Genomic DNA, 24,635 nt, shown 5'->3' with positions numbered 1-24,635 from the left:
TTCCTCTTGGGGGTGAGCCGTGTGCCGAGAACACACGCGGGTACCATCCACGTGCACTGTTCATCTCTGGTAGACCCTACTTTCAAGAGGAGGCCCGTCCCACCATGCTACCTCTTGCAGTAGTAAGTTTCTGTGGCCAGTGCCAGGAAGTCCACTTACCTGCAGATAAAATACGTTCACTATAATACAGTGATATTATAATAAAAGTTAATGGTTTGGTCTCCTAAAAAATTGCAGAACCGGAGGCCTTCTTCAAGCAGGTTTCCATCTGCTAATGTGACTTAAAATGTGGTGACAGTAATGTGAAACTCTTAGGTGACAAAGAATAGTAGCTTTATCAGTGGGTCAACTGATGATAACCACCGAGCGCTGTTAGGAAGAAAACTACACATCTTCCTTGACTTACCATGTCTCTCAATAGACCTATTGTAACTTGAACACACTGTCAACTCAAAAATGCATTTAGTACACCTAACCCTCAAACATCACAGCTTAGACGAGCTTACGTTAATGTGCTCAGAACATTGTCATCCACCGACAGTTGGGCAAAATCACCTAACACAAAGTCTCTTGCATAAAAAAGTGGTGACTATCTCATGTAATCTACTGAATATTGAAAGTAACAAACAGAATGGCGGTGTGGGTGCAGGACGACTGTCAGTGCATCGGTTGTTACTCTCATGATCGCGGGGCTGACTAGAAGCTGCTCACAAGGGAGAATCATCCCACACGCCGCCAGCCTGGGACCAGATCCAAATCCAAAGTTCGAGGTGTGGTTTGTACTGAATGCGTATGGCTTTTGTGCCCTCATAAAGTGTAAAAGCTGAAAAATGGTAAGTGGAGCCTCTATAAGTTGGGGACTGTTAACAATCCCTTTTTAAAATTGTGTTTCGTTGCTTTTGTTTTAGTTTATCATTTCTCGTTATTCAAAAATGTTTGAACTTACATATAAGGTGTTACTTAAAATTTCTTCTGCTGCTTCAATTCCCCAATTTTGGCTTGTTGGTCTTATAATTTGCTCCTATGTAGTTAGCCCTTTGTAATTTCTTGGTGTTTGGGATGTAAAGTTTTCATCTAGATTGGTTTTTTCCCATATTAACATCTGTTATGGTTGGATTGTGTGACCCAAGAGATGTGTTGAAGTCCAAACCCCAGGACCTCAGACTGTGACTTGATTTGGAAACAGGGTCTTTGCAGTATCAACCAAGTTCAGAGGAGGTCACTAGGGTGGGCCCTAATCCAACGGGATTGGTGTCCCTATAAAAAAGGGGAATCCTGGAGACAGACACAGACAGAGGGAAGACAACATAAAAATGCCTGTGTGACAGTGGAGTCAGGAGGGATTGTCCCCCAGCCATCAGAGGGCATGGCTTTCCTGACACCTAGACTTCAGACTTCCGGTCTCTAAATTAAAAAAAAATTTTTAATGGTTTTATGTTTGTTTATTTTTGAGATAGAGAGAGCACAAGCAGGGGAGAGGCAGAGAGAGAGACACACACAGAAACCGAAGCAGGCTCCAGGTTCTGAGCTGTCAAACACAAGCCCAATGAGGGGCATGAAGGCACAAACCGCAAGATCATGACCTGAGCCAGAGTCAGATGCTCAACTGACTGAGCCACCCAGGCGCCCCCAGACATCCAGCCTCTAGACTGTGAGACAACACGTGTTTCTTGTTCAAAGCCACCCAGTTTGTGCCACGTTGTTAAGCCCTAAGAGCCTAACACAACATCCAATTTCCACAGCAACGTTTCAGAATAGTATTTTGCTTGCCTGTTTTTAAATTTTTTATCGGATCTGTCACGTCCTTAAAATCACTGGTTTGGAGCTCTGTCTGCCTGCACCTGTGTTTTCTTCTATCAGTCTCCCTTTCTGTTCTAACACCGTTCTGTTTCCTTGCACGCATGTTCCTTGGGAGGGGAGGGGTCCACGTGTTACTCTCCCTGGCTTCTCTGCTGCCTCCTCTGTTTCTTTCTCTTACCCTTCCTCCACCCATTATCTTTCTCTTTCCACCTTTCAACCTTTCTTGTGCTTAAGAGTGAGTTGACCCTTGAACAATGCGGGGTTAGGGGCATTGACCCCTGCACAGTCGAAAACCCATGTATAACTCTGACTCCCCCCAAAACTAATGGCTACTAGCCTACTGTTGGCCTTACTGATAACATGAACAGTTGACTAACTCCTACTTTGTATGTTATGTATGGTATATAGTGTATTTTTATAATAGAGAAGTGAAAATGCTGTTAAGAAAAATCATAAGGAAGAGAAGATACATTTACAGTCCTGTCCAAAAAATCCACATATAAATGGACCCGTGTAGTTCATGCTGTACAGACAACTGCCCCATCAGTCTATGGATTGGGCCACTGTAGTCTGCTCTCTTCCTTCTGCCGTTATGTGTTCACTCCCTACAGGTTCTTGTAACATGCCTTCAATCAAGCAAGTGCCTCTGGATCCTTGCCTCAGGCTCTGCTTCTTGGGAACCTGCCCTACCTCACCCCAGTCCATTATATGACTGTGAGCATGGCAGGAAGAGGAAATACCAGCACCAACTAGGGTAAAATTTCTACTGTAACTGGGATTTGGCTTTCCCTGGATTGCCTGTGCCCTCCTGTTCCTGCCTAGTCCCATTCTCAAAGGACGAACTTTATCTTGCTGTGCAGGGAAAGGTGATGGTGAGGAAGCTGAGTCCTTGGGATTCTCTCAGACTGGTGTACCGTCTTCTGTGGACAGTATAAGCATCGTGATCTTTGTTTTTACTTACTTTTGTAGGGTGTGTGGGCAAGCCAGTACAGACTCACTCAGAAACACTGCTTTTAATTAGCTTTCTGATAGCAAGATTCTGGATTTTACACAAGTGGATTTTTTAGAGTCTGCAACAGACATTGTGGTAGAATGTTACTTGGCATAGTGGAAGCCATTCAGGAGTGTGCTGAACTTGGTATATACAGATATTTTCCATTTTGAAAGGATGAGGTCAATTTGAAAATTTTCTTTTATGATGCTGTTTCACTTCGTGGATTTTATTTTTTTTATTTTTTATTAAAAATTTTTTTTTAACGTTTATTTATTTTTGACACAGAGAGAGACAGAGCATGAACGGGGGAGGGGCAGAGAGAGGGAGACACAGAATTGAAACAGGCTCCAGGCTCTGAGCTGTCAGCTGAGCCTGATGTGGGGCTTGAACTCACAAACCGTGAGATCATGACCTGAGTCGAAGTCGGACACTTAACCGACTGAGCCACCCAGGCGTCCCCACTTTGTGGATTTGATGGCAAGATTTTCGTCTTCAACCACTCTCCTCTCTTCTACCTCAAAAACTTATGTTTTAAGCCCTTAAAAAAACCTTATATCTGAGAACACTTTGTAAAACCTTGAGTAAAAAAAGCCTATGTGTGACTTGTCTCAGCAATTAATTGATACGATTTCTGGGAATGACAATTAATCTTGACATTAGCTTAATTAAGCTAGACATTAGCCAATCATAATTGGCAGAGGAAATATGCTATAAAAATATGATGCGATCTAAGACCAAACAGGATTAATCTTTGGATAATTTGTTGTTTTGTGCTCCCACATCACGTTTAGTAGAAGTGATTAACAATTCACTAAAATGATCAGAAATAATTACCTTTTTGATAATTGCAAATTGATTTGTAATAATGAATACAAGGAAACACTCGGGCTGTTTGTCGAGGATAAATTTCACACACTTGTGTTTCCATCAACATCTTTGACTCAGTTGAATCGTCATCACTTCCGGCAATGGCAAGGAAAAGCAAATTAACTGTGCTGTGGGGTTCTTTGGGATTACTTCTCTCTTCTCCTTCCCCCACACTCTTGTTCTTGTGTCTTCACTTCCAGAGGAGGACAGTCAGCACCGGCGAGATGCAAATACCCGTGTGGTTCACCAAACTTAGTCACATGCATATTATTTAGTTAATTCTGTAAGGATGTAAGAAAAGTCACAAAATGTTAATGGTTTCTTGCTTGCATAGAATAGTCTCATTCAAGGTTTCAAGCTGCTTTCTAAGTACTAATTAAACCCAAACTTTCTGTATCAGATTATTCACTTTTTTCCTTTCTTTAAACCCAACTCACTTCACCCAAGCTGAAGTGCTGATAATACGGTAAGACCCAAATGAAACTTGACCCCACACAGAAATTGCCAGGCATGTTCTGTAGGAGGACTTCAGCCGTGGAAGGCTGGGCATAGGAGGGCTGTGGGCACCGCAGCCCCCAGGATTTATGATAGAAAAACTTGGAGAAAACCCACCGTGGTATTTACAACCAGCAATTCCTAGTGGCTTTGGAAAAGGTAAAAAATTCACAAGATTGGGATATGCAGGAGAAAGCGTAGGATTAACAAATCCCACATGAATCTGATGAGTGAACTGATCAACTTTTATCAGCAGTAAGGCTTCGGAAGTCAAGGTACGAACTCTGAGATACGCATCTGTGAGCGAGGCCATCACCTGCCTGTCTTTCTCTACCTACAGTTACCTCATTAATAAGTAAGCCCTCTCTGCCTGGTTTAGACGTTCCTTTACTGCTCTCTTCCATCCCCACCAGATTGTCTGAAATCTAGAGCCGAGTGATATGTGAACGGTTAAGTTCTCACTCAGACGTGGCTGGGAGCTCGGCGAAACAGAAAACAGTAGAGGTGAGCTGTCACACGTGGGCAAATAATTGTGACACATCACCCAGGGCAGGCAGTACAGCAAAACACGGACAGAGGCCCCCAAATCCTAGCTGGCATGATGATTAAGTAATTAGGTCTCTGTAGCTGCCCCGCATGGAACTCCAAACACTGTCGGGCCTCACTGGGACGGAATGGGAGCAGAGAGCTGACCACTTCATGTTTCAGAGTTTCTTTAATCCACTGGCCTCGGCCAAGCTGCCTCCGAGTCGGCCAGGATCACCACCGTGGGGCCGCTCTCTCCTCACCCGGGAATGTTTTGTGTTGTGGCTCAGACCCTCTGGGTTTTGTTACGTAAAGATGGCTTGTTTGATAAATTAAACAATGCCGGTGTGTTAATAAATGCCATTGATGTGTAACCACTCTCAGGTAGCTGTCTTAAGATTTTCCAGTGACTTTTTGAAAATAATCGACCGTAGTTCAAAGATGCAGCTCAGATGGTGGAATTTTCAGGGCTTTCGGCAGACCTTTGAAGCAAATAACCCTTCACGCTTATTCAATTCATTCTAATAAGCCTCTGTCAGGTATTGTTATGTCCACCTCGACACACATTTGAACCCGGTTTTTATACATAGGCTCACACACATACATACCCACAAGCGTAACAGAAACAATATGCTGTTTATGTGTCATTAAACAACACAGTGGGAAAGTTGTAGACTAGCTGGCAGGTAAGACGCACACATAGACCATGAATCCAGGTGGCACAGGTAGGAAAAAGAGGCGTGTGATTCAAGAAGTGGGCTTGAATCTTCCCAATGAGGAGGTTAGGAAGGAAGCTTCATGGCAGAAGTGGCATTTGAAGTGGACAGGAACGGGTGCGATTGGATGTGTGGCTGTGACACAGGTGGGGTAAGGGAGGGTGACAGGAAGGTGGAGGAACTCTGCAGGTGAATGCAGGTGCATGATGGGGAGTCGTGGAGCAGAAGGTAGGGAAGGAAACCGTGCCAGGCCTGTGAACCTTCAATGTCAAAACAAGGAGGCTTTCAGCTTGCAGGCAGAGAGTCAGCATAGATTGTAGAGCAAAGGGACTATGGCCTGTTCGAAGTGGCACTTGGGAGGATCACTCTAGCAGCCATGGTAGGAAAGATTAGAAGGAAGAGACTGGTGGGGGAGGGGGGAGTGTGCTGGAGGCCTAACTTAGGTGGTGGCAGTGCACAGAAGCGGGGGAATGTGTGAGGTTGCTAAGAGGCAGGGCTCAGAGCACGGATCACTGGGAGCGAGGCTGCATTCAGAGGTCATGAGCAGAGGTCGAGGATCGGCAGTAGGCGGGGTCGGATTTCGGACACAGCGTGCTTTGAGGACATGGCAGGATTTCCAGATAAAATTGTCTGTCAGGCTGTTGGAAAAGCCAAGTGTACATCACCCCTTTTGTCTGTGTGTGTGTGTGTGTGTGTGTGTGTGTGTAGGGACACAAGAGCCTGCTGAAGCGAAGAGCCATCAGCTCAGAATCGAAGTATCAGACCGTAGTCTTCTTTGGAGCTGACCTCAGTTCCAGCGTCATACGTGAATGACCCAGACCCATCCATGCATTAAGAAGGGAATCTGTAGTCTTACTGGGACATCATCCTGCCCTCCACTGACTTGACCTCACTTACTGTTTGAGGCACAGCCCCACTTTGCTGTAAGGGACCCAGGGCTTTGCTCTGCAGACGGGCTGTGAATCCCAGTTCTGCTGAGCGTTATTTCTGTAAAGCCTTCCACCTGCAGCATGAACAGACTGGACTGCAGGGCTCTCTGCAACGTGGTGGTCTGTCTATCGTGAACAGGGGACAGGAATGGCGTATACAGCTCGGCTCCCACGGTCCGCTGGACTCATGCCCGTAGAACATGAAGCAGAGGAGTTTGGGGTTCACCCTTCTCAGGCTTGTCATTGCAGATATCTGCTGCTCCCTCACAATTCCCCACTGGCAAGACAGCTCCGTGTGAGAAATGCCAACACCTAAGTTGTCACAATGGCCACATGAAGGGAAAGGACAGAGATGAGGAGGAAGCCTTGGTGTTGAGGGGCCTCCACCAGTGAAGAAGAGAAATAAAAAGGTCAAATATGATAAGGGCAGCAAGTCTCAGGAGCACAGCAAAGGAGGAAGAGATTTTCTGGGGTTGATGTTAGGCCTGCATGTGGGAGGGTGTGGGCAGAGCAGGGGAGTGGGTGCTCAGGGAAAGCCACAGCATGAAGAAAGGCGCTAAAGAGAAGAAAGAGCAAGCCTACTGAGGAAGAGCACACCAGCTCCTTGGGAGGCGCTGCCTGTGGGATGCAGCCGGACCGCAGCGTGGAGCTGGTGGCAGAGGGTCTCCAGTCTGGCAGAGCTGGGCTTGTGTTCAGTAGATCGTCCCTGGGCTGGGAAGGAATGGCAGTGTGCTTCTGGGAGCCAACCCCAGCCGCAGCGCGGAGTGCGAACTCGCAGGAGAACCGAGTGGGAAGGCTTCAGGGGAGCAGCAGGGGGCGACCGGGAATGACCATGAGCTCAGTTGATTCAGTCCTTGGGCCAGAGCCTTGAGAGGGCCGGAAAGCAGAGGGTGCATGGAGACTGAGGAAGAGAAGAGTCCAGGACTCTTTCCAGTGGAAGTAAACAGTCAGAAGGAGCTGGCTTACTTTGGGTTTCTGGGGTTTGGGGATGGGGGCATCTCAGCAGGCTCTTCAGTTGGACAGTGGGATGTGTGAGAGAGCCTCTCAAAATCAGGACAGAGGCACAGACTTGGTCATCAGTGGTGCCACGGTGACGCCGATGCGGTGGGAGCTGACCCACCAAGAGGAAAGCATACAAGGAGTGCAAAAGAAAAGGGCCGAGGGCCACGTCATAGGACCATCGTGGCCAGGGCGTGGGGAAATACAGGAGCCGGGGGTCTGAGGACGGCCGGGTCCCCCTGACCATGTGCCACCGGGTCACAGCCTGGTGGCGCTGATGTGGGAAGTGGGGGCTGGGCCACGCCGTCGCTCCTCTTTTCCTCAGGTGGGGAAGTGGAGCCCAGTCTGGGACGCTGATCACCCCAAGCGCACGGGCTGGCCGGTTCTGGATCCAGAATTTGGAACTTGGCATCTAGCGCCTAGTCCACGGCCGCACTGTCATTACACCCTCACCCCCAAGGATCCACAGAAAATCGTTCAGCTAAGACCCAGAACACTCCAGTGTTAACTGCACGTTAGGCCCGGGCTCCAGCAGGCATTTTTGTCTTAAGCCGGGAGGAGGCGGAGGCGGGGCTGGGCCGGTGCGCGCGCCCCGCGCCCCCGAGCGCGCCCCCGGAGCGCGCGCTGCGCCGGCCCGTCCGGCCCGACCCACCTCCCGCGCGCGGCCTCGCGCTCATCCCCGCGCCCCCGCCTCATCCCCCGGTGCGCGCCCCCGGCCGAAAGCTCACCACCCCCCACCTCTGCCGCCCGCGGACGCGGCCCCGCCAGCCCCTCCCTACCCCCCCACCGCGCGCGCGTCCTCGTCCTCGTTCTCGGTCCCGGTTCCCCATCCCCGCCCGCCCGGCCCCCGCCCGGCCCCCCGAGCGCGCCCCTACCCCCACAATCGTACCCCATCACCGTCCTCCGCCAGGGCCCCCCCCCCCGAGGGCGCTCCCCCACCATTCCTGGGCGCCCCCCACCACTCTTTCCCCATCTCCACCCCCGCGCGCCCCCAGCCCGGTCTCCGTGCGACCCCCGCCCCGGCCCCCCCCGAGCGCCTTCCCCCCTTTCCCGGGCGCCCCCCTTCGTTCCCCATCTCCGCCCCCGCGGCCCCCCCTTTCGCGGACGCCCCCCCCACTCATTCCCTATCCCCGCTCCCGCGCGCCCCCCGCCCAGCTCCCCCCCCCCCAGCGCTCCCCCTCGCCGTTCCTGGGTGACCCCCACTCTCATTCCCCATCTCCGTCCTCGCGCGCCCCACCCCCCGCACCGGTCCCCCGAGCGCGCCCCCCCCACTCGTTCCCTATCCCCGCCCCCGCGCGCCCCCCGCCCAGCCCCCCGAGCGACCCCCCCTTCTCGTTCCTGGGCGACCCCCACACTCGTTCCCCATCCTCACCCCCGCGCGCCCCCGCCCGGACCCCGAGCGTCCCTCCCCCCACCCCTCCCCCCACCCCCGCGCGCCCCCCGCCCGGGCCGCATTCCCCGCGCGCCCCGGGCCCCCGCCCCGCCCCCGAGCGCGCCCCCGCCGCCAGCGCGCCCCGGAGCAGCGGCGGGTCCGGGGGCGCGCTCGGGGGACCGGGCGGGGGCGCGGGCGCGAGGCCGCGTGGCGGGGCCGCGCCGAGGAGGCGCCGGGGGAGGAGCGCTCGCTGCGCCGCGCCCGGCCTGCCGCTCGGTGCGGGTCCGCGGGGCGCGAGGAGCGGCCAGACCGCGGCCTGCGAACAAAGGGAGGCGGCCGGGGCGGGGGCGCCGCGAGCATGGCGGACCGCGGCCTGGAGGGTACGGCGCTGCCGCTGGAGGTGCGGGCGCGGCTGGCCGAGCTGGAGCTCGAGCTGTCGGAAGGTAACAGGCCCGGCCGGGCCGCGCGGGCGCGGGGGCGCGGGGGGGGGGCCGGGGCGCGGGGGGGAGGACGGGGCGGCGGGCGGCGGGCGGGGGGGAGCGGGCGGGGGGCGCCGGGCGGGGGTGCGCGCGGCCCTGTTCCCGCCCCGGGCCCGGGTCCCCAGCGCTGCGGGTGCCTGCGGGTGTCCGCGCTGCGGCGGGGCCTGGGGCGGGGACGGGGGTCGCGGGGCGCGGGGCGCAGGGGGCGGGGGGGTGCTGAGCCGTGTGGGGGGGAACCTGGGCCGCGGGGCGCCCGCCTGGCGGGGAGCCGTGTCCTTGGTGCGCGTCCGTGCGCTCGCCCAGCGGCCGGCGCTGGGGACACGTCCGCGCCGCGCGGCCTGGGTGCCGGCCGGCCTGGTTCTAACGCGAAACTTGGCGTTGCACTTGGGGGCTGGAGGCGGCGCGGGGCGCGCACTATTGTTCCGTGTGTCGTGCTGGGCAGGGCGGGGGCCGCGGCCGGGGCCCCCCCCCACCCCCCCCGCAGCAGCTCTGCTGTCGCGCGCTCATCTCGCACATCCACACTGGTGACAGATTTGCTACAGGGACCGCACGGAGTGTTAGATGCGGCTTCTCATCTGCTCTTAGTGGCGGGGTCATGTGCTCAACTGTCATAAGTTTAGGTCGCGTTTTGCGGCCTCTCAAGAAAGGAACCACCAAAGTTCCGAAATGTGAAGTGTTTAACATGTATTTCGTGTCCCCGGCTCGCCCTGCAGAGGCCACCCCATGATGTGGGGTGGGGATAGGCCGGCTTTGAATTTACATTTGGGGCCCTTCGGCCTGGTGAACTTTTGTGTGTGTGAGTGTGTGCGCGCGTGTGTAACGGTTCTGTTAGGGCGGGGAGCCAGAACGCACGTTCACTCGTGCCAATTTTCATCGGCAGGGAGGAGCTAATGTTGACTTTATGTTTTCCTTTTTAACACGTTCAGGGCAAGCGAGGGATTGGCGTGGGGGCTGCGGTGTCGTGTTAACTGCCTTTTCAGGGTTACAGGCACTGGACGCCTTTCTATTTTTCTGTTTCAAACTTGGGGTTCTGCAGGGCACTGTAATGCTCTGTAATGTGAAGCAGCCCCGTGGGAGGAGAGGAGGCTGTTTCCTGGACTGTGTGTGCTCAGCAGACACTGTTCTGGCTGCTGGAAGGCAAGAGGGCTTTGCTAGTGCCTCAGAGGACCCCAAGGCAGGGCACACGAGGAGTAGCCTGCTGGGAACAATATTTAGACTCAAACTGGTGGATAAAGTGTGCGGTGTGGGCAGATTGCTTGAAGGGATGGAGTCTCCACTGGAAAGTATTTGCCAAAGTTCTGCAATTTTGTCAGTGTTCAGATGGGGTTCGCCCCACTTTGAGGCCCCCCCGCCCCGGCCCTAGTCATGTTTGCCCCGCTCGGTATTCCTTATGGGACCCTGACATTCGTGCTTTACCCCCACACGCTTTTGCTGTGTCTGCGTTCCCCTGACATTTTGTGTCAGTACCCCATCTGTGTTAGCAAAGTGGGAAGCCGTCTGAGCTCCACAGGATCGCGCCACCTCCCCCGTCAGCCTGGACATCAGCTTGCGTTTGCTCCTCGAGTCTGGGACAGCGCTGAGGACCTGTGTCCTGGCCCCGTGCTGCACGGGGCTGTGGCTTAGGCACCTGAACCTGGGGGCACGCTTACCTGTTAGATGACACTCACCTGTCACCAGCCATCAGTCTTGTTCCCGCTGACCAGAGGGTGGCAAAAACACTTTAGACCGAGGGATGCTCGGTCTCATTCTCCGTGAACACCCTCTGTCTGTACAGGTTTTTCAAAGGGGCTTCGTCAACTTCCCATTGGGTGTCAGGGCGGAGAGAGGGGCATCTGTCTGCATATGGGAAGTACATTATTGTCTTTCTGTGTAAGCCTTGTGAGACTTGGCCTGAACACTGAAGAATGAAACAAGAGGGTTGGCGCACTGACCCGTCCAGCCCTCCCCCCGCTGCCCTGGCTCGTTAGCCGTGTCGTGTTTGACTTGCTTTGTCCATGCTGAACTGGTGGAGTCTTCCTTGGAATTTCAGGTCTTGTAACCACATAGAGTAGTTGTTCCTGGCTTAAGTTGGTGAATCAACTTGTTTTTCAGTATTGCATCAGAGAAGCCAAAGATTGGAAGGGTCAGAAATCTGTCTTTTTACATCGCGGAACTTAAAACTCCCTCAGCACATCCGCTTGCAAAGTGAAATGTTCAAACAACTCTGATCACGTTTAACCCTCGGTCATGATTCATGTGGAGAGAATTCTGTGAGTTAGTCTTCATCATTTTATTGTAAGATCAGAAAATATTATGGAAACACGTGCGATCTCCAGTGCTCGGTTCCTGCTGAGGAGGGTGGAAAACAATGTGTATATAGATTGAAGAAACACGTTCCTGTATGGCCTGTCAGCCCCTAATGGGAGTCTGTGGTGTGGACTTCTCTGCACCGGTGCAGTATGGGTTTGTGCTGTCTGCTGGGTGTTGTTACGGATGCTGGTGCTGTGTTGTTTTCTAGAGTCACTGTTAAAGGGTTGCAGATTGACTTCTCAAGCTTCAGAACTCCGATTTTTCCGTCCTGCTCTGCTGGTTGCCTCCTTTTTTCTTTCCGCTGTGTGTGACTACCCTGTGCCTCCCTCGCTGGGGAAAGCCTCTCGCTGTAGAACAGCATCGTCAGCAAAGCGCAGGAGTTTTCTGTGGGGAGATGTGGCAGGCGGCCCCTCCTCGGGGTGCTGACAGCCTCCGGTCCGCACGTCTGGGTAGAGTCGTGGGTGTGGGCCGTGTCCGTCTGCTCCAACACGGGCCTGCAGGGGAGATGCCGGTGAGCTGGCTGGCTGCAGGGCACCAGGTGGGGTGGCCGGCCGAGGCTCCTCTCCCCTAAATCATTTCCTCTTCCCTCCCCTTCGCGACATCTCACCTTTCGGAATCGTGCTTTTTTCCTATTTGGCTTTAAGAAGGCCCCCAAATAATTTCATCTTGGCTTAAGGAAAAACTTTAAATGGAAACACCAAGCAAAGTAGAGAAGAAACGGAAAAGTTAAAAAAGACTCAGGTCTTAAAAAAATTTTCAGTCGTTGATCGAAATGTAGCAATACGTTTGTGTGTTCGCTGATGGTTGTGTCCCGGGCTGCGTGTACCCTGCGCTTGCCACAGATGGAGGCCTTCTCTCCCCCAGGACTGGCTGAATTCTTATTTTGGTAGAACTTAGGGAAACCACCTCCCGATACAGCCTGTGAAAATTGGTTGGTGTTTGTCGAAGAGCAGGTTTTAAGAAATAGAGTCCACGTTCTACATTTTGTGGTTGTTGTTACTTTGCTCACTTCCTCATTTTTGCTTATGGGGGTTACTCAGTTCATGCTCTGCTTTGCTAATTAATACACCAAATTACTTTACCTGTTAGGATCTCGAGCAGAGTGTGTCTGGTGGGACACTTTCTTAGTGAGTGGCTACCTAAGGAGGCAAGTGAAAGGTAATCTAACGTCGGTTCTTTGTGTCGGTCAAGGGGCCAATGACTTTTTTTTTTTTAAGTAATTGCGGGCGAGCAGTTCATATGCACATTCCTGTCACCAAAGAATAAAATCGGAAAGGGATGGCCGGTCGGAATGTTTGTTGACTTTCAGTGCGGCATTTTCGGGGCCGTTGGGTACAAGATAAGAGAGGCACTTAGCTCTGGAACTCGAGTCCTTCCCCTGTGTTCTCGGAGGCCCTGCTCTACAGACTTCAGGGCTCTGCCCTGGCTGACACCTCAGGACCACCCTCCAAAGCTGTGAGGCCCGGCCATCTCTAATGCGACCCACACTTTGTGTACGTTACCCTCGTTGAAAGGGTATAGTTGACTCTTGAAAACAAGTGTGTGGAAAAACTGTTTTCCTTCAGGCGCTCATTGATAATTTGTTGTCATTGGAGGGGGGGGGGAAGGGAGGGGTCCCCAGAGTGGGGAAATGACAGCTGTGAGGCCACGGGGACCCCACCCCGAATCAGACCTCGAATTTGGTAACAGAATTTGTTTACTTTGTTACATCCGCCTCAGCGTTGTCAAATGGCTGTAAGTATTGTGGTGAATGAAATGGAATGCTTGGCATGATAAACCCACAATATTGTTACCTGTATTTAAAAAAAATATGTACAAAATGGCAGCGTTGATATGTGTGGGATTTGAAATGTGTGGATTTGAATTATAAGAGTTCTTCAGAGTTAGGAAAATAGTTAAATTTGAATGTTCTTTTCTCGATGAATAAATATAGATGTCAGATTTAGCCCGGAAGCTGTAACAGTAAACACGCACACGTTAAAGGCATAGACCTGTAAAATTGTTCCGAGTGCTCATAACATATTTGCAGTGCTGTAGTTACGCCTAGATCTGAGCTTTATGAGGTCAACGCGGTAACAATGACTCTATTTTGTTTTATACTGGGCCCACTGGTTTTATACTCTTGTTATGGTTTGGAGGCTACAAGCTGTTGGATGTTATGAGTCACTCTCTGCCTCTTCCTCATCCCAGCCGTTTTCACATGGGTTGTCGCTTTTTTTAGAGCTGGTTTTTTTTTTTTTTTTTTTTTAAGCAGTGATTTATGGGATGAGTTGTATTCTTCTGGATGGTAAAGAGAATGTGTTGAATAATCTTCGTTTTGATGGCCTATATCTATAGGCTGACTCACTAGTCCAAATCCTCGTCATATTATTAAGCTCATTTCCAGTCCTTGTCATAATCGCTCAAGCATGCTGAAGAAGAATCAAATTCTTGGCTGCAGGTACTTGACTTGGTTTTGCGTATCGCTGTTGACCCTGGGAGCGGGGGACGTTTGATCTGTTGTAACATGCACCGTGGGCACCGCAGTGGATTTCTGGACGCTTTAGAGGGTTGGCGCTCTCCTGATGCTTCACTTTCTCCTTCTCCACCTCTGCTGTCAAGGCCTCCAACTTTAGTTTTTTTGTGATTTTCTTTCCTTCCTTTTCTTTCTTTCTTTCTTTCTTTCTTTCTTTCTCTCTATTCTTCCTTCTTTTGTGTTATTTCTTTTCTTTCTTTCTCTTTCCTTCTTTTCTCTTTCTTTCCCTTCTTTCTTTCTTTTCTTTCTTTCTTTCTTTCTTTTTTTCTTTCTTTCTCTTTTTTCCTTCCTTCCTTCCTTCCTTCCTTCCTTCCTTCCTTCCTTCTTCCCATTCAGAGATGACCTATTGTTACCAGTGCTCTGTTCTTTTCTGCTAAGAGGGTCAAAAACTTGTCATGTCTCAAAAGAAGTAATTGCTTCCGTTTGTTGGTGATGATAATAAATAGCGCTCTCAAAGAGGAGACTCTGGGAACCCCAGCTGGTGTGGGGTAAGAAAGTAGGGGTCAGCATGCCGGAGACACCAGTGTTTGTCCTCCGAACACACGTAAAGTGCACTCCTTTCTTCTGGACCCACTTGGGGTTATTAATGTTGATAATCCCTTGAGACAAAGTGGGGAAACGCTAAGGTCCTGAGTTGTAAAAGATAACACGGCAGCAAGCAGTCCCCTCGGGGAAGGAGGCTGCTAGTCAGTGCTGTTGCTGTCGAAAATCCTGGAGAGTAAAATGGCCTCTCTGTGCTGTGCGCTTTGCAAATCGAGAGCGTTCCTTGCTGAAGGGCTTTGTCCAGTGGGTATTAAAAATAAGAAAAAAAAAAAAAAGACCAAACTGTCCAAGATAAAGAGAAGTGAAGGGATTCTGTGATTGATACCAGGTTAGAAATCCGTCGTTTTCTTCTGGGCCGATGGTTGTAAGTCGTGTGTTTGCTGATTGGGTTGGAAATCTGTGTCCTAATGAAAAGATTGGAGCCCACGGGCCAGATCCAATCTAGTTCTGTCAGCTCCAGAGAGAGGATTCCTCACATGCTTATTCACAATTGTGAACAGCTGATTTTTTTAACTCAATTATCTGGTTAGTCAAGTCATTTAATAATTTAATAACACATTTAATAACTTTTAAGCTATTTAAAAATTACGTGTAAGCTTCAGATCCACCTGGCTCAGGGCTGAGTGTCTGGTTTGGGAGGAAGGCGTTCACAGCTATGGCTCCTGCTCTGGGGATGTGGCCCTGTGCCGAGGGACACCTGGTTCCAAGAGCGCAGGAAGGGTTCTGCTTGTGTTCTGACCAGACCTCACACGGGTGGGGCTTGCCCTGTGCCAGGAGTGCACGGGACAAATGAAAGCCTGCAGAGGGGGAGGCCAACATGTCCCAGAGTTTCTTTAGCGAGCACACTTTTGTCCCCGGATGTGGGAGGTCTGATCGTGCTCTCATTCTGACCCGGAGCCACGTACCCTGACTCCGGCACTCTCGAGAAACACAGGAGCATCTATTTTGAATCCTGTGTTATCCCCTGTTCCCCCTCCTCGCCAAGCTGAAATTCCCTTCCCGATAAAGAGGTTGGCACGGATTCACCCTGATGGTCTTTCTGAGGAAGTATCAAGAGATACTTCTTGGGAAAAATAGACTTTGTAGGCCGTTCTACCTGAAATGAAAACGGAAATGTAAACTGTATTGTTATCAATTAACCTTCTGGGGAGATTCCGAGGCTGCTTCATGAATAAGTTAACACAGATACAGATTACTTCTTAAAAAAATTTTTTTTAATGTTTATTTATTTTTGACAGAGAGAGAGAGACAGAGCATGAGCAGGGGAGGGGCAGAGAGAGAGGGAGACACAGGATCTGAAGCAGGCTGCAGGCTCTGAGCCATCAGCACAGAGCCCGATGCGGGGCTCGAACTCACAGACCGCGAGATCATGACCTGAGCCGATGTCAGATGCTCAACCGACTGAGTCACCCAGGCGCCCCTAGAGATTACCTCTTGTGTTGCAGACAGAGCGTGGCCAGTCACGTCGGTGTGACAGTTACCTGTATGCTGACAAAATGTAGCTTACAAATCCTCAGGTAAGGATGTCAAGTATATTTAAGAGCAGTTGCAAAGCCTGCTCTTGTCAGAGGAAAGGAACAGATGAAATATTTTAGTTAGCCACGTGCTTTAGAAAGGACAGGTTTGCTAAGGAGCCATCAGCTGGAGGGGGCTGGATTTTAGTAGAGTGGGAATTCAGAGCACAAAATTCCATTTTTAACTTATGGATGACCTTCTTCTGTGCTTCCTGAATCTCTTTGGATGTTTTCCTAAATCCTATTTGTAGGGTTTTGTGGGAGGATCTTGAGGTGTGTCTGTTGAGAAGACCTCTTCCTGATCTTCGTCCACGTGGAGAGGACGTGTGGGCCCATCCTGGGTGAGCTGGCTCGTCTCCCTAGCCTCAGTTTCCTCAGCTGTCAGGGGGAGCTCCTGACCCTACCTCCGGGGTGGTATCGAGGCTCAGTGAGGTGATGACGTGTTATCTGCTTGGTAAACACCCGGGTCTGCTTTCTGTCCCAGGTGTGTCCACTGGGCTAGAGCACCTGGTGCTTGCTGGCCCTGGCCGCCCCGTGACTGAGTTTATCAAGGTGGATGGAGGTTAGAGTGACTTCTGAGCAGCCTTGTGAGAACAGAAGTGGAAGGAGGGTGTGGGAGGGCACACTTCTTAACTGATGTTACCTGAGCACTTGCTGTGAACCAATAGTGTCAGAGCCTAATGCCCCCCCCCCCCCCCTTTTAAAGACAAAACTTCTTCCTTCCTGATGGGCTCTTTGGCCAGTACACCTTTAAGCCTATTTTTTGGGAGGGAAGTAGGAGAGGCACATCCTATTTAGGTTCTGGTCCAGGTGTTCCTGGGAAGCACGTCCTACTTACGTTCTGGCCCGGGTGTTCCTGGGAAGCACGTCCCACATAAGTTCTAGTCCCACCGCGTCTCTGCACTGTGTTGGGCTTCCAGTTGGAGTTGTTCCCAAAGCTTCCTGGAGGAGTGGCCTGGATCTGCCCCCTGATGACGAGGCTCAGAGCTCCACTGGCTGTGACTTTGGGACTCTTTCTTCTGGACACCCGTGTTCGTCAGCCTCCAGCATGTGGGGAGGTGCTGGGCTGAACGCCCCTTCTCATGCCCTGTGTCTGGTGATTCGTGAGTACAGATGTCGTTTGACAAGCCCCACAGGTGGGACCCTGTGGGCCTCGGGTCGTTCTGAGAGGCCAGGCCCCTCCCAAGATTCAGAGCTTGGCATTGGGGTTGGGCAGGGTTGCTGTGGTGATGGCCCTGTGCCCCGCTTGCTGAACGCCCAAGGGCTTCACCCTGTGTGATGACATCTGTGATGTTTTGGGGCTTTGGCCTGCACACTTGCCTTGCCAGTCACATGGGTTGAGCACTGTTTCGGTTTGTGTGTCGGCTCTCATAAGCATCTTTTACTTTTCCTGGTTTCATAAGCTGCTTTTAAAATAAAAACTAGGGGTAGGGTTTTGAGGCAGCTCCCCCACCCCGGTACCACGTGGACTTAATGCTATCTCGAAGTTGTGGCTTCAATTATATACAATGACTATTTAAAAGTAACATGAAACAAGGTACAGATGGGCTTTGTGCTAGATTAAGTGAGCGTGACCAGGCTTCAAAACAATTCTCGTATTCCAACATAGTGGATGCTTAAGAGCTGGTGAGATTTAGTAACATAAAGCAGTCTTTAAGGCACTCCTTAAGCAAGGGCACGATTAAATTTAAGTCGTTAAAATACACACCTTTAAAATTCAGGAATTAGCCTACCAGCTTTCCAGGACTGAAACTTTGTTACTAATGTGCGTTGTACTGTCCCTCCATGGCCACAAGTTACTGCTGTGGTGTGATATCATGTCAGGAAATTCGGTAAAAATAAGGTTTTGCAGGTGGATCGCGAGTTCATTTCGCTTTTTAGCACAGGTGACTGTAGGCCTCCTTTGATGGCCACGCTTTCCTCGTGGACCACAGCAGGACACAGTCACACGAGCACTCGCCCTTGGGGCTGTTTTGCTGTTGGTATCAGCGTGCAGACTTTGAGACGTTTTTCTCTCCCTTGTACACAAATAATGAAAAGCAGAATTCGCTTTTCTTTCTTCACATGTAGATGTGAGCAGTTATTATTTAGATCCCCGATGAGGAAGGGATTTATAACAGTTGGTAATTTAGAATTCTTCCCTTGTATGAGGAAGATCTGGCCCTGGACCCAGGCAGGAAGTAGCCTTGACTTTGTTTGATGACTTTCTTTAGTGTTTGGCACAAATAGGGTTCTGGGTGAGATCTGCCCTTGATGGAAAGCGTGTGAGCGAAAGGGGCACCCTGACGGTGTTCTGTTCTGCGTCCCGTGCTTTGAGAGGGCAAGGCCTCGGGGAAGGAATGTGCAGGGTGGATTGCGCGGTGGGCGCATTCCGTGGCCATTGGGCAGGTGACCGGCTGCCGGTTGGGAGTGCTGTCACCGGAGACGGGTGGCTCACGAGGTAGTGTGGGCCGCACACACTGGAACGCTAACGTTCCTGGAAACCAGGGTGCGAAGTCAACTTCGTAATTCCTTGGTGCCTTGTGGGCTTTGTATTGATGGGTTTGAGTCCTTTTAAAACAGTTTCTGAGGGAATGACCTCCTCTTTGAACAGACGAGGAGACTAGATTGCTCATGTTTAGAAGCTCATTAGTAGCGTCTTCCTGACGGTTCTCGGTATCCTCGACTGTGGGACTGCCTTTCCCGTGAACCACGCCTGGGGATCCGGCCTTTGATCTGGGCTCCGATAGAGGAGCTCTTTGGCGCCCGCGGGTGCTCTCGGGCGGGGGGCCCGGCGGTGGCTGTCCCTCCTGAAGCCGCGAGCCGGGGAGGACGCTCACGTCCTCGCCCCCTTGGCGGTGATGGGGCGGGTTCACTCCGGACGTTGTCTTAGCGGGCTGCCTCCCCGACTCGGCGTTTAAAATTGAATCTGCCGCCCAGGGGCGGATACAAGGGTGTCCATTACACGACCCTTCACGTTTTCTGTGTGTTCGCAACTCCCTTCTCGTGGCAGGTGGACAGAAAACGCAGCCCCTCTGCAGAGGCTAACCTTTCTGTTCTGCATCCGTTAGAACCAGGAGGCTGCGTGTCTGATTTTTGTCAGAAATCTTCACTGTTTTGGTCAAGAGACCATGCTGTTAATTCTTGGTCCTGTGTCTGGGAAAAGTCTTCTAAGTGAGGATCCAGGAGTAGTGTCTTCAGCGTCCCTACAAGGAAAGGGTGACCTCTCAGCTTCCCCGTTACCAACCAGGAGGGCGTCGATGGTGTTTAAGCCACCGGCAGTTGCTCAGGAGGCGATCGGTTTCTAGCTTCAGGTAGAGAACTCTCACTCCGAGTGCCCCTTCTGATCCCCAGCTCTTGCAGGGCTGAGGGCCACACCTACCGAGCTGTGCTTCTCTCTGGTCCCCAGAGATTTGGAGTTCTGTCAGTAGGAACGGGTGGTGCACAGTTTGGACGTTGAAATCTGACATTGCAGACGGAGCTCGGTTTGGATGCGGGCGGTCCCTCCATCTGTGCCCACTGGTTGCCCTCTGTGCGCTAGGCCCCGCTCTAGGCTTTCTCAGCACTCCTGACCCGAGTTACACGTGCCTCCTGAGAAGCTGCCCTGCTCGGGAGCTTGCTCGAAGCCAGGTGGCTGGGGGTTAGGTCCGCGTCAGCCTGCTTTGCCCTTCAAGGCCTTCCTGACCCTGGTTTTCACTCCCGCCTCCCTGACCCCAGGCCCATCCTCATGGAGAACGTTAACCAGATCCAAAGTAGCAAATACGATTTTTTATTTTTTTATTATTTTTTTTTTTTTAAATTTTTTTTTTCAATTTTATTTATTTTTGGGACAGAGAGAGACAGAGCATGAACGGGGGAGGGGCAGAGAGAGAGGGAGACACAGAATCGGAAACAGGCTCCAGGCTCTGAGCCATCAGCCCAGAGCCCGACGCGGGGCTCGAACTCCCGGACCGCGAGATCGTGACCTGGCTGAAGTCGGACGCTTAACCGACTGCGCCACCCAGGCGCCCCGCAAATACGATTTTTAAAAAATTTTTTTTCAACGTTTTTTATTTATTTTTGGGACAGAGAGAGACAGAGCATGAACAGGGGAGGGGCAGAGAGAGAGGGAGACACAGAATCGGAAACAGGCTCCAGGCTCCGAGCCATCAGCCCAGAGCCTGACGCGGGGCTCGAACTCCCGGACCGCGAGATCGTGACCTGGCTGAGGTCGGACGCTTAACCGACTGCGCCACCCAGGCGCCCCAGCAAATACGATTTTTTAAAAGATGACAGGTTTCATGGTATCCGTGGTTTTTAAGACCTATTTACTCCCATAGAACCTGCATATTTCTTCCACCTGATGTAACCATTGCCAGCTGGTACAGTTCTTCGAAGGATATTTTAGGAATGTAGCCTCAAACATCCTTTATTTTCGTAACTATAATCTGCTTAATAAAGTCGTCAGGATGTGGCTTTCTTTTGTTCTCCTATTTTTAGTTTGGGATCCTTGAGAGGAAGCTATTTAGTGGTTACTCATAATTGTGAAGATAATCTAGTGATTAGAGAATCTTGTTAGGGCAAATCTTTTTTTAATTGAAGTATGGTTGACATACAATGCTATATGAGTTTCGGGTGCACGGTACAACATAATGATTTGACAATTCTACGCGTTATGAAATGCTCACCATGATAAGTGTAGTCTCCTCTGTCGCCAGAGTGATCACGTTATTGACTGTAGTCTCTGTTGACTTCTCCCTGCAAAGACTTGTTTTATAGCTAGAAGTGTGTACTCCCCCCCGCCCACTGACAACACCCAGTTCTTTACTATGTCTCCATTTTGTTCATTTGTTTTTTTAGATTCCACTCAAGTGAAATCGGGACATGGGCGCCTGGGTGGCTCAGTTGGTTAAGCGTCTGACTTTGGCTCAGGTCATTATCTTGAGGTTTGCGAGTAGGAGCCCTGTGTTGGGCTCTGTGCTGACGGCTCGGAATCTTGTGTCTCCCTCTCTCTGTCCCTCCTTGGCCCATGCTCTCTCACTCTCTGTCAAAGAACAAGTAAACATTAAAAAAAAAAATCAGGACAAATCTTCTAGCTTCCTTTGCTGTATATAAGTAAGTCTTAATCCAGGTAAATGTTGGCAGGAATAATCGTGTTTAAAACAGGTAAGATTTTTGTGTGATACCTGGCTATCCTGGGGATATTGTCTCAAGAAATTTTCTAAAACATCCAGCTTTGTTTTCACTAGTTACACCCTCCCCTATTCTGATTATTCCTGTTTGCATCAGAAGTTTGTATGTATCTAAGCTGGTGCTTAAATAGTGTGCATATACAGGCATGTAGGCCTTTTCCTAGAATGTGGGCCATTTGAGTATTTTTGGACAGTACAACTTCCCATTTCCTTGGTTAGAATATATGTAGCTTTTCATTAGTAAAGATAAATGTTCTGGTATCAGAGACCCTTGACGACTTCTCTTGTTAGATAAATGCCAGTGCCAAGGTGGTTTTCTGTGCTGTGTGTTTAGAGATATCTCTGTCTCTCTCTCTCTCCCCGCCCCCATATATATACATACATACACATACATATATGTGTACGTATATGTAATTTTAATGTGTGTTTTTGAGAGAGAATGCAAATGGGTTAGGGGCAGAGAGAGAGGGTGACGCAGAATCCAAAGCAGGCTCCAGGCTCTGAGCTGTCAGCACAGAGCCTGATGCGGGGCTCGAACTCGTGAGACATGAGATCATGACCTGAGCCGAAGTCGGACGCTGAACCGACTGAGCCCCCCAGGCGCCCCATGTGCTGTGTGTTTACCGTAGACTTGTCTTGCAAGAGTGCCACTACTGTTAGAAGTCCCGTGACTTGTTGGGACAGGACATGGAGCGTTCATTCTGTCTTTGGGTCATTTGTGCATAGCTGGGTTGCACCTGTTCTGTAAGCCAGGAAAGCTGCTCTGCCTTGGCCTCACGAGGGCCATGGTTATCAGAATGAAGGGAAACAAGATCATTTTCTAGTTTATCTTAAATCTGAAATTGCCCCCGAGCTGCAGAATAACCCAATCTTAAAGAAAGATACGATTTGACTTTTAGTAGATTATACTAATTTGGTTAGTCTGGCTGAGTCATTATTCTGCATTGTGAATTGACTTTCTCTTTCGATTTATCCTTCTAATGGAGTGGTTCCAGATCACCTGTAGGCTCAGAATTAAGTGTGAATGTTGCTACTTGTAATTTAGGCTAACTTGGTCTCTGAGATAACCAGAGGCCTGTATTTAATTTCCATTTATGCCTTTGTTGTAAACCCTAAGTTCAGTCCTCTCTTCCTCCTCCCTTCTGTCTTCTTTCTGACCCATAGCCGTCATATATGGGGGGGTGTGTGGGTGGGGAGGGGTCCTGACTGCCTGAATCCTTGACAGCCTTTGGAAAGGACCTGTTTTGAGCAAGACACCTTGAGCAAACTTCCAGTTGTCTAGGCATCGCCAGTTTTGTTGGCTTCTGGAAAATCGTAACGCTCTTCCCAGGCTTTCGGCGGACCTTTCGTGGCTGTGCCAATTCTTCCCCACTTGGGGCCACGTGTACGGAGGCTCTGCAAGCCTGTTGCAGCACCGGCTGTATGCAGAAAAACTAAATAGTTCTATAAGTAAGAAACCACACGTTGCTATAGCGGGGGCTCAGGGGTGCAAGTACACCTGGCTCCGGGGGTCCCCAGCACCCCAGGTTTTGGCCCCTTGCCACTGACAGAATCCAAAGGCAGAGAAGTGAGTAGTGGTGAGATTGGAAAGGAATTTATTTCAGCGAGGCCAGCGTCAGGAAGACCGAGGACTAGTGTTTCAAAGATGGTCTCCACTCTTAAAAACTGAGAACAAACTGAGGGTTGATGGGGGGTGGGAGGGAGGGGAGGGTGGGTGATGGGTATTGAGGAGGGCACCTTTTGGGATGAGCACTGGGTGTTGTATGGAAACCAATTTGACAATAAACCTCATATATTGAAAAAAAAAAAAAAAGAAATTTGCCATAGGAAAAAAAAATGGTCTCCAAAGTGCCAGAAATCCTTCCAAGTTCATGGCGGGGGAGGGGGGGCAAAGGATGGTGGGCACCTGCTGATGGCAGTGAACACCAGATCAATCCCTGTCTTGGGGTCTATCAGGGGCGGGGTCTGCTGGCTCCAGGTGGCCCTAGTGCCTCAAGGGGTAGTGTCTGTTCCCTCAGGAGATGCTCTGCCCTCAGGGTCCCCTGTCTGAGCCCAGAGACCAGCTGGGAAGTCAGGTCTGCATGGAGGCAGCGGGGGGGCCTGTTTCCCCGCTGTAAGTCCCCTCCCCTGGCTTGGAGCAGGATCGTATTTTGTTCCTGTGGGTGACCGTGAGGGTCCTGGCCTCGGTTTAGCGCCTTGTGCTGAAGTGGGTATAAAATGGAAGGTTGGCACGTGCTCCATGAGCTACAGGGACCAGAGGTGCTCTAATCTGGTGTCGGCTGGGATGTTGGACGACCTTTTTGTCCTACCTTGTGGGGTTTCTGTGGTTCCTAAGGGAGGTATAGTGATAAATGTGAAGATTGGGGTTGGGGGAGTTCGCCCTGGGACATGTGTACTGTTTAACACCAGCTCGAGTGTACTTTTCCGCGGAGCACGCCCGGCCCCACCCTGGGGGAAGGGCGCGTGTGCACCTGCAAACCTCCATCCTGTGAGGCCAGTTACACCTGATTCCAGACTCAGCTGGAGGCTTCCTTTGCTGCCTGAGTGCTTCTGAATTGTCCTCCTTTTCTTAAGCATTCATTCAGTTGCCTGAGCATCTGGACCGGACACCGAGGGAGCGGTGAGAGCCGTTCCTATAACCCAGCAGGACCCGGAACCTAAGCCTGTCGATGGGGCAGAGAGCCTAGTGGGACCCGCCACCAGCCAGTGCAGGGTTAGGTGAGGGTTGAGCCATCCAGGGAGTGGAAGAAGGCACTCCTGGGGCCCAGGGTGCTGGCTGTGGCTGCACTCTGCCCCCGGGGCCGCTGGGTTCTGCCTTCTCCTGCTCCCCTGGCTGGCCGTCTTCAGGCTGAGGCAGGGGGCTTCTTGGGCCAGGGGTCCTGGGCACTGAGCCTAAGGAGAGGTGGCATCTGGGGCTTTCCTGGTTTTCAAGAGCACGCGTGAGTGGTTGGGGGCCCAGCTTGTGTGTTCTCTCCACGTAAGTCCTAGCTGGCACGCTGACTGTACAAGGCTCAATGTGTACTTTTCAGCAGGATGACTTTTGAGTAGAAAGCTACACCGAAGCATGAGGCCACGTCCGTGGAGATGACCTTATCCGACCTTCCTACTTGGTATGCAAGTTTACGGAAGTGCAGGGACTTGGGACCAGCCTCCTTCCAGCCCAGCCCAGATTGCTTCCTTCCAGGTGCTGGACTCGGGCAGGGGTGAATCATTAACAGCAGAGCCGCCAGCTCCTGAGGCTGTGGGCTTGCGTGGTGCACGGATTGTGTGTCCTGTGTGTGCAGAATGTGTGCAGAGGGCAGTCTGTGCTGTGTTTCGGGTTCCTGTGGACGCTGGGCCCTCCCCACCTGGGGGGCAGCGGGTTGGGGTGACTCCTGTGCCCTGGCTGCTCCCTCCTCCGGCCATCGGGCGGTGCCGTCCTCCCTCCGCCCTGTAGCACCAGCCTCGC

The 24,635-nt window shown here is 51.4% G+C and overlaps 1 protein-coding gene across 5 annotated transcripts in view; it reads left to right on the top strand.

Moving 5' to 3' along the window:
• Nucleotides 1-8,925: 8,925 nt before the first annotated feature.
• The window catches only part of DIP2C (disco interacting protein 2 homolog C), a 416,639-nt gene continuing 400,929 nt past the window's right edge, over nt 8,926-24,635 (top strand). For 3 of the 5 annotated variants that reach the window (XM_043563220.1, XM_043563219.1, XM_043563218.1), the window contains exon 1: nt 8,926-9,140. In XM_043563220.1, coding sequence (XP_043419155.1) covers nt 9,056-9,140 — 85 coding nt within the window. In that variant the 5' untranslated portion in view covers nt 8,926-9,055. The remainder of the gene's footprint in view (nt 9,141-24,635) is intronic. The other 2 variants (XM_043563217.1, XM_043563221.1) reach the window with 1 other exon arrangement.

Source organism: Prionailurus bengalensis, chromosome B4 (assembly GCF_016509475.1).
Source record: "Prionailurus bengalensis isolate Pbe53 chromosome B4, Fcat_Pben_1.1_paternal_pri, whole genome shotgun sequence".
NCBI lineage: Eukaryota > Metazoa > Chordata > Mammalia > Carnivora > Felidae > Prionailurus > Prionailurus bengalensis.
Note: the sequence above shows the minus strand (reverse complement) of the source record. Positions and strands in the feature narration are given on the sequence as shown.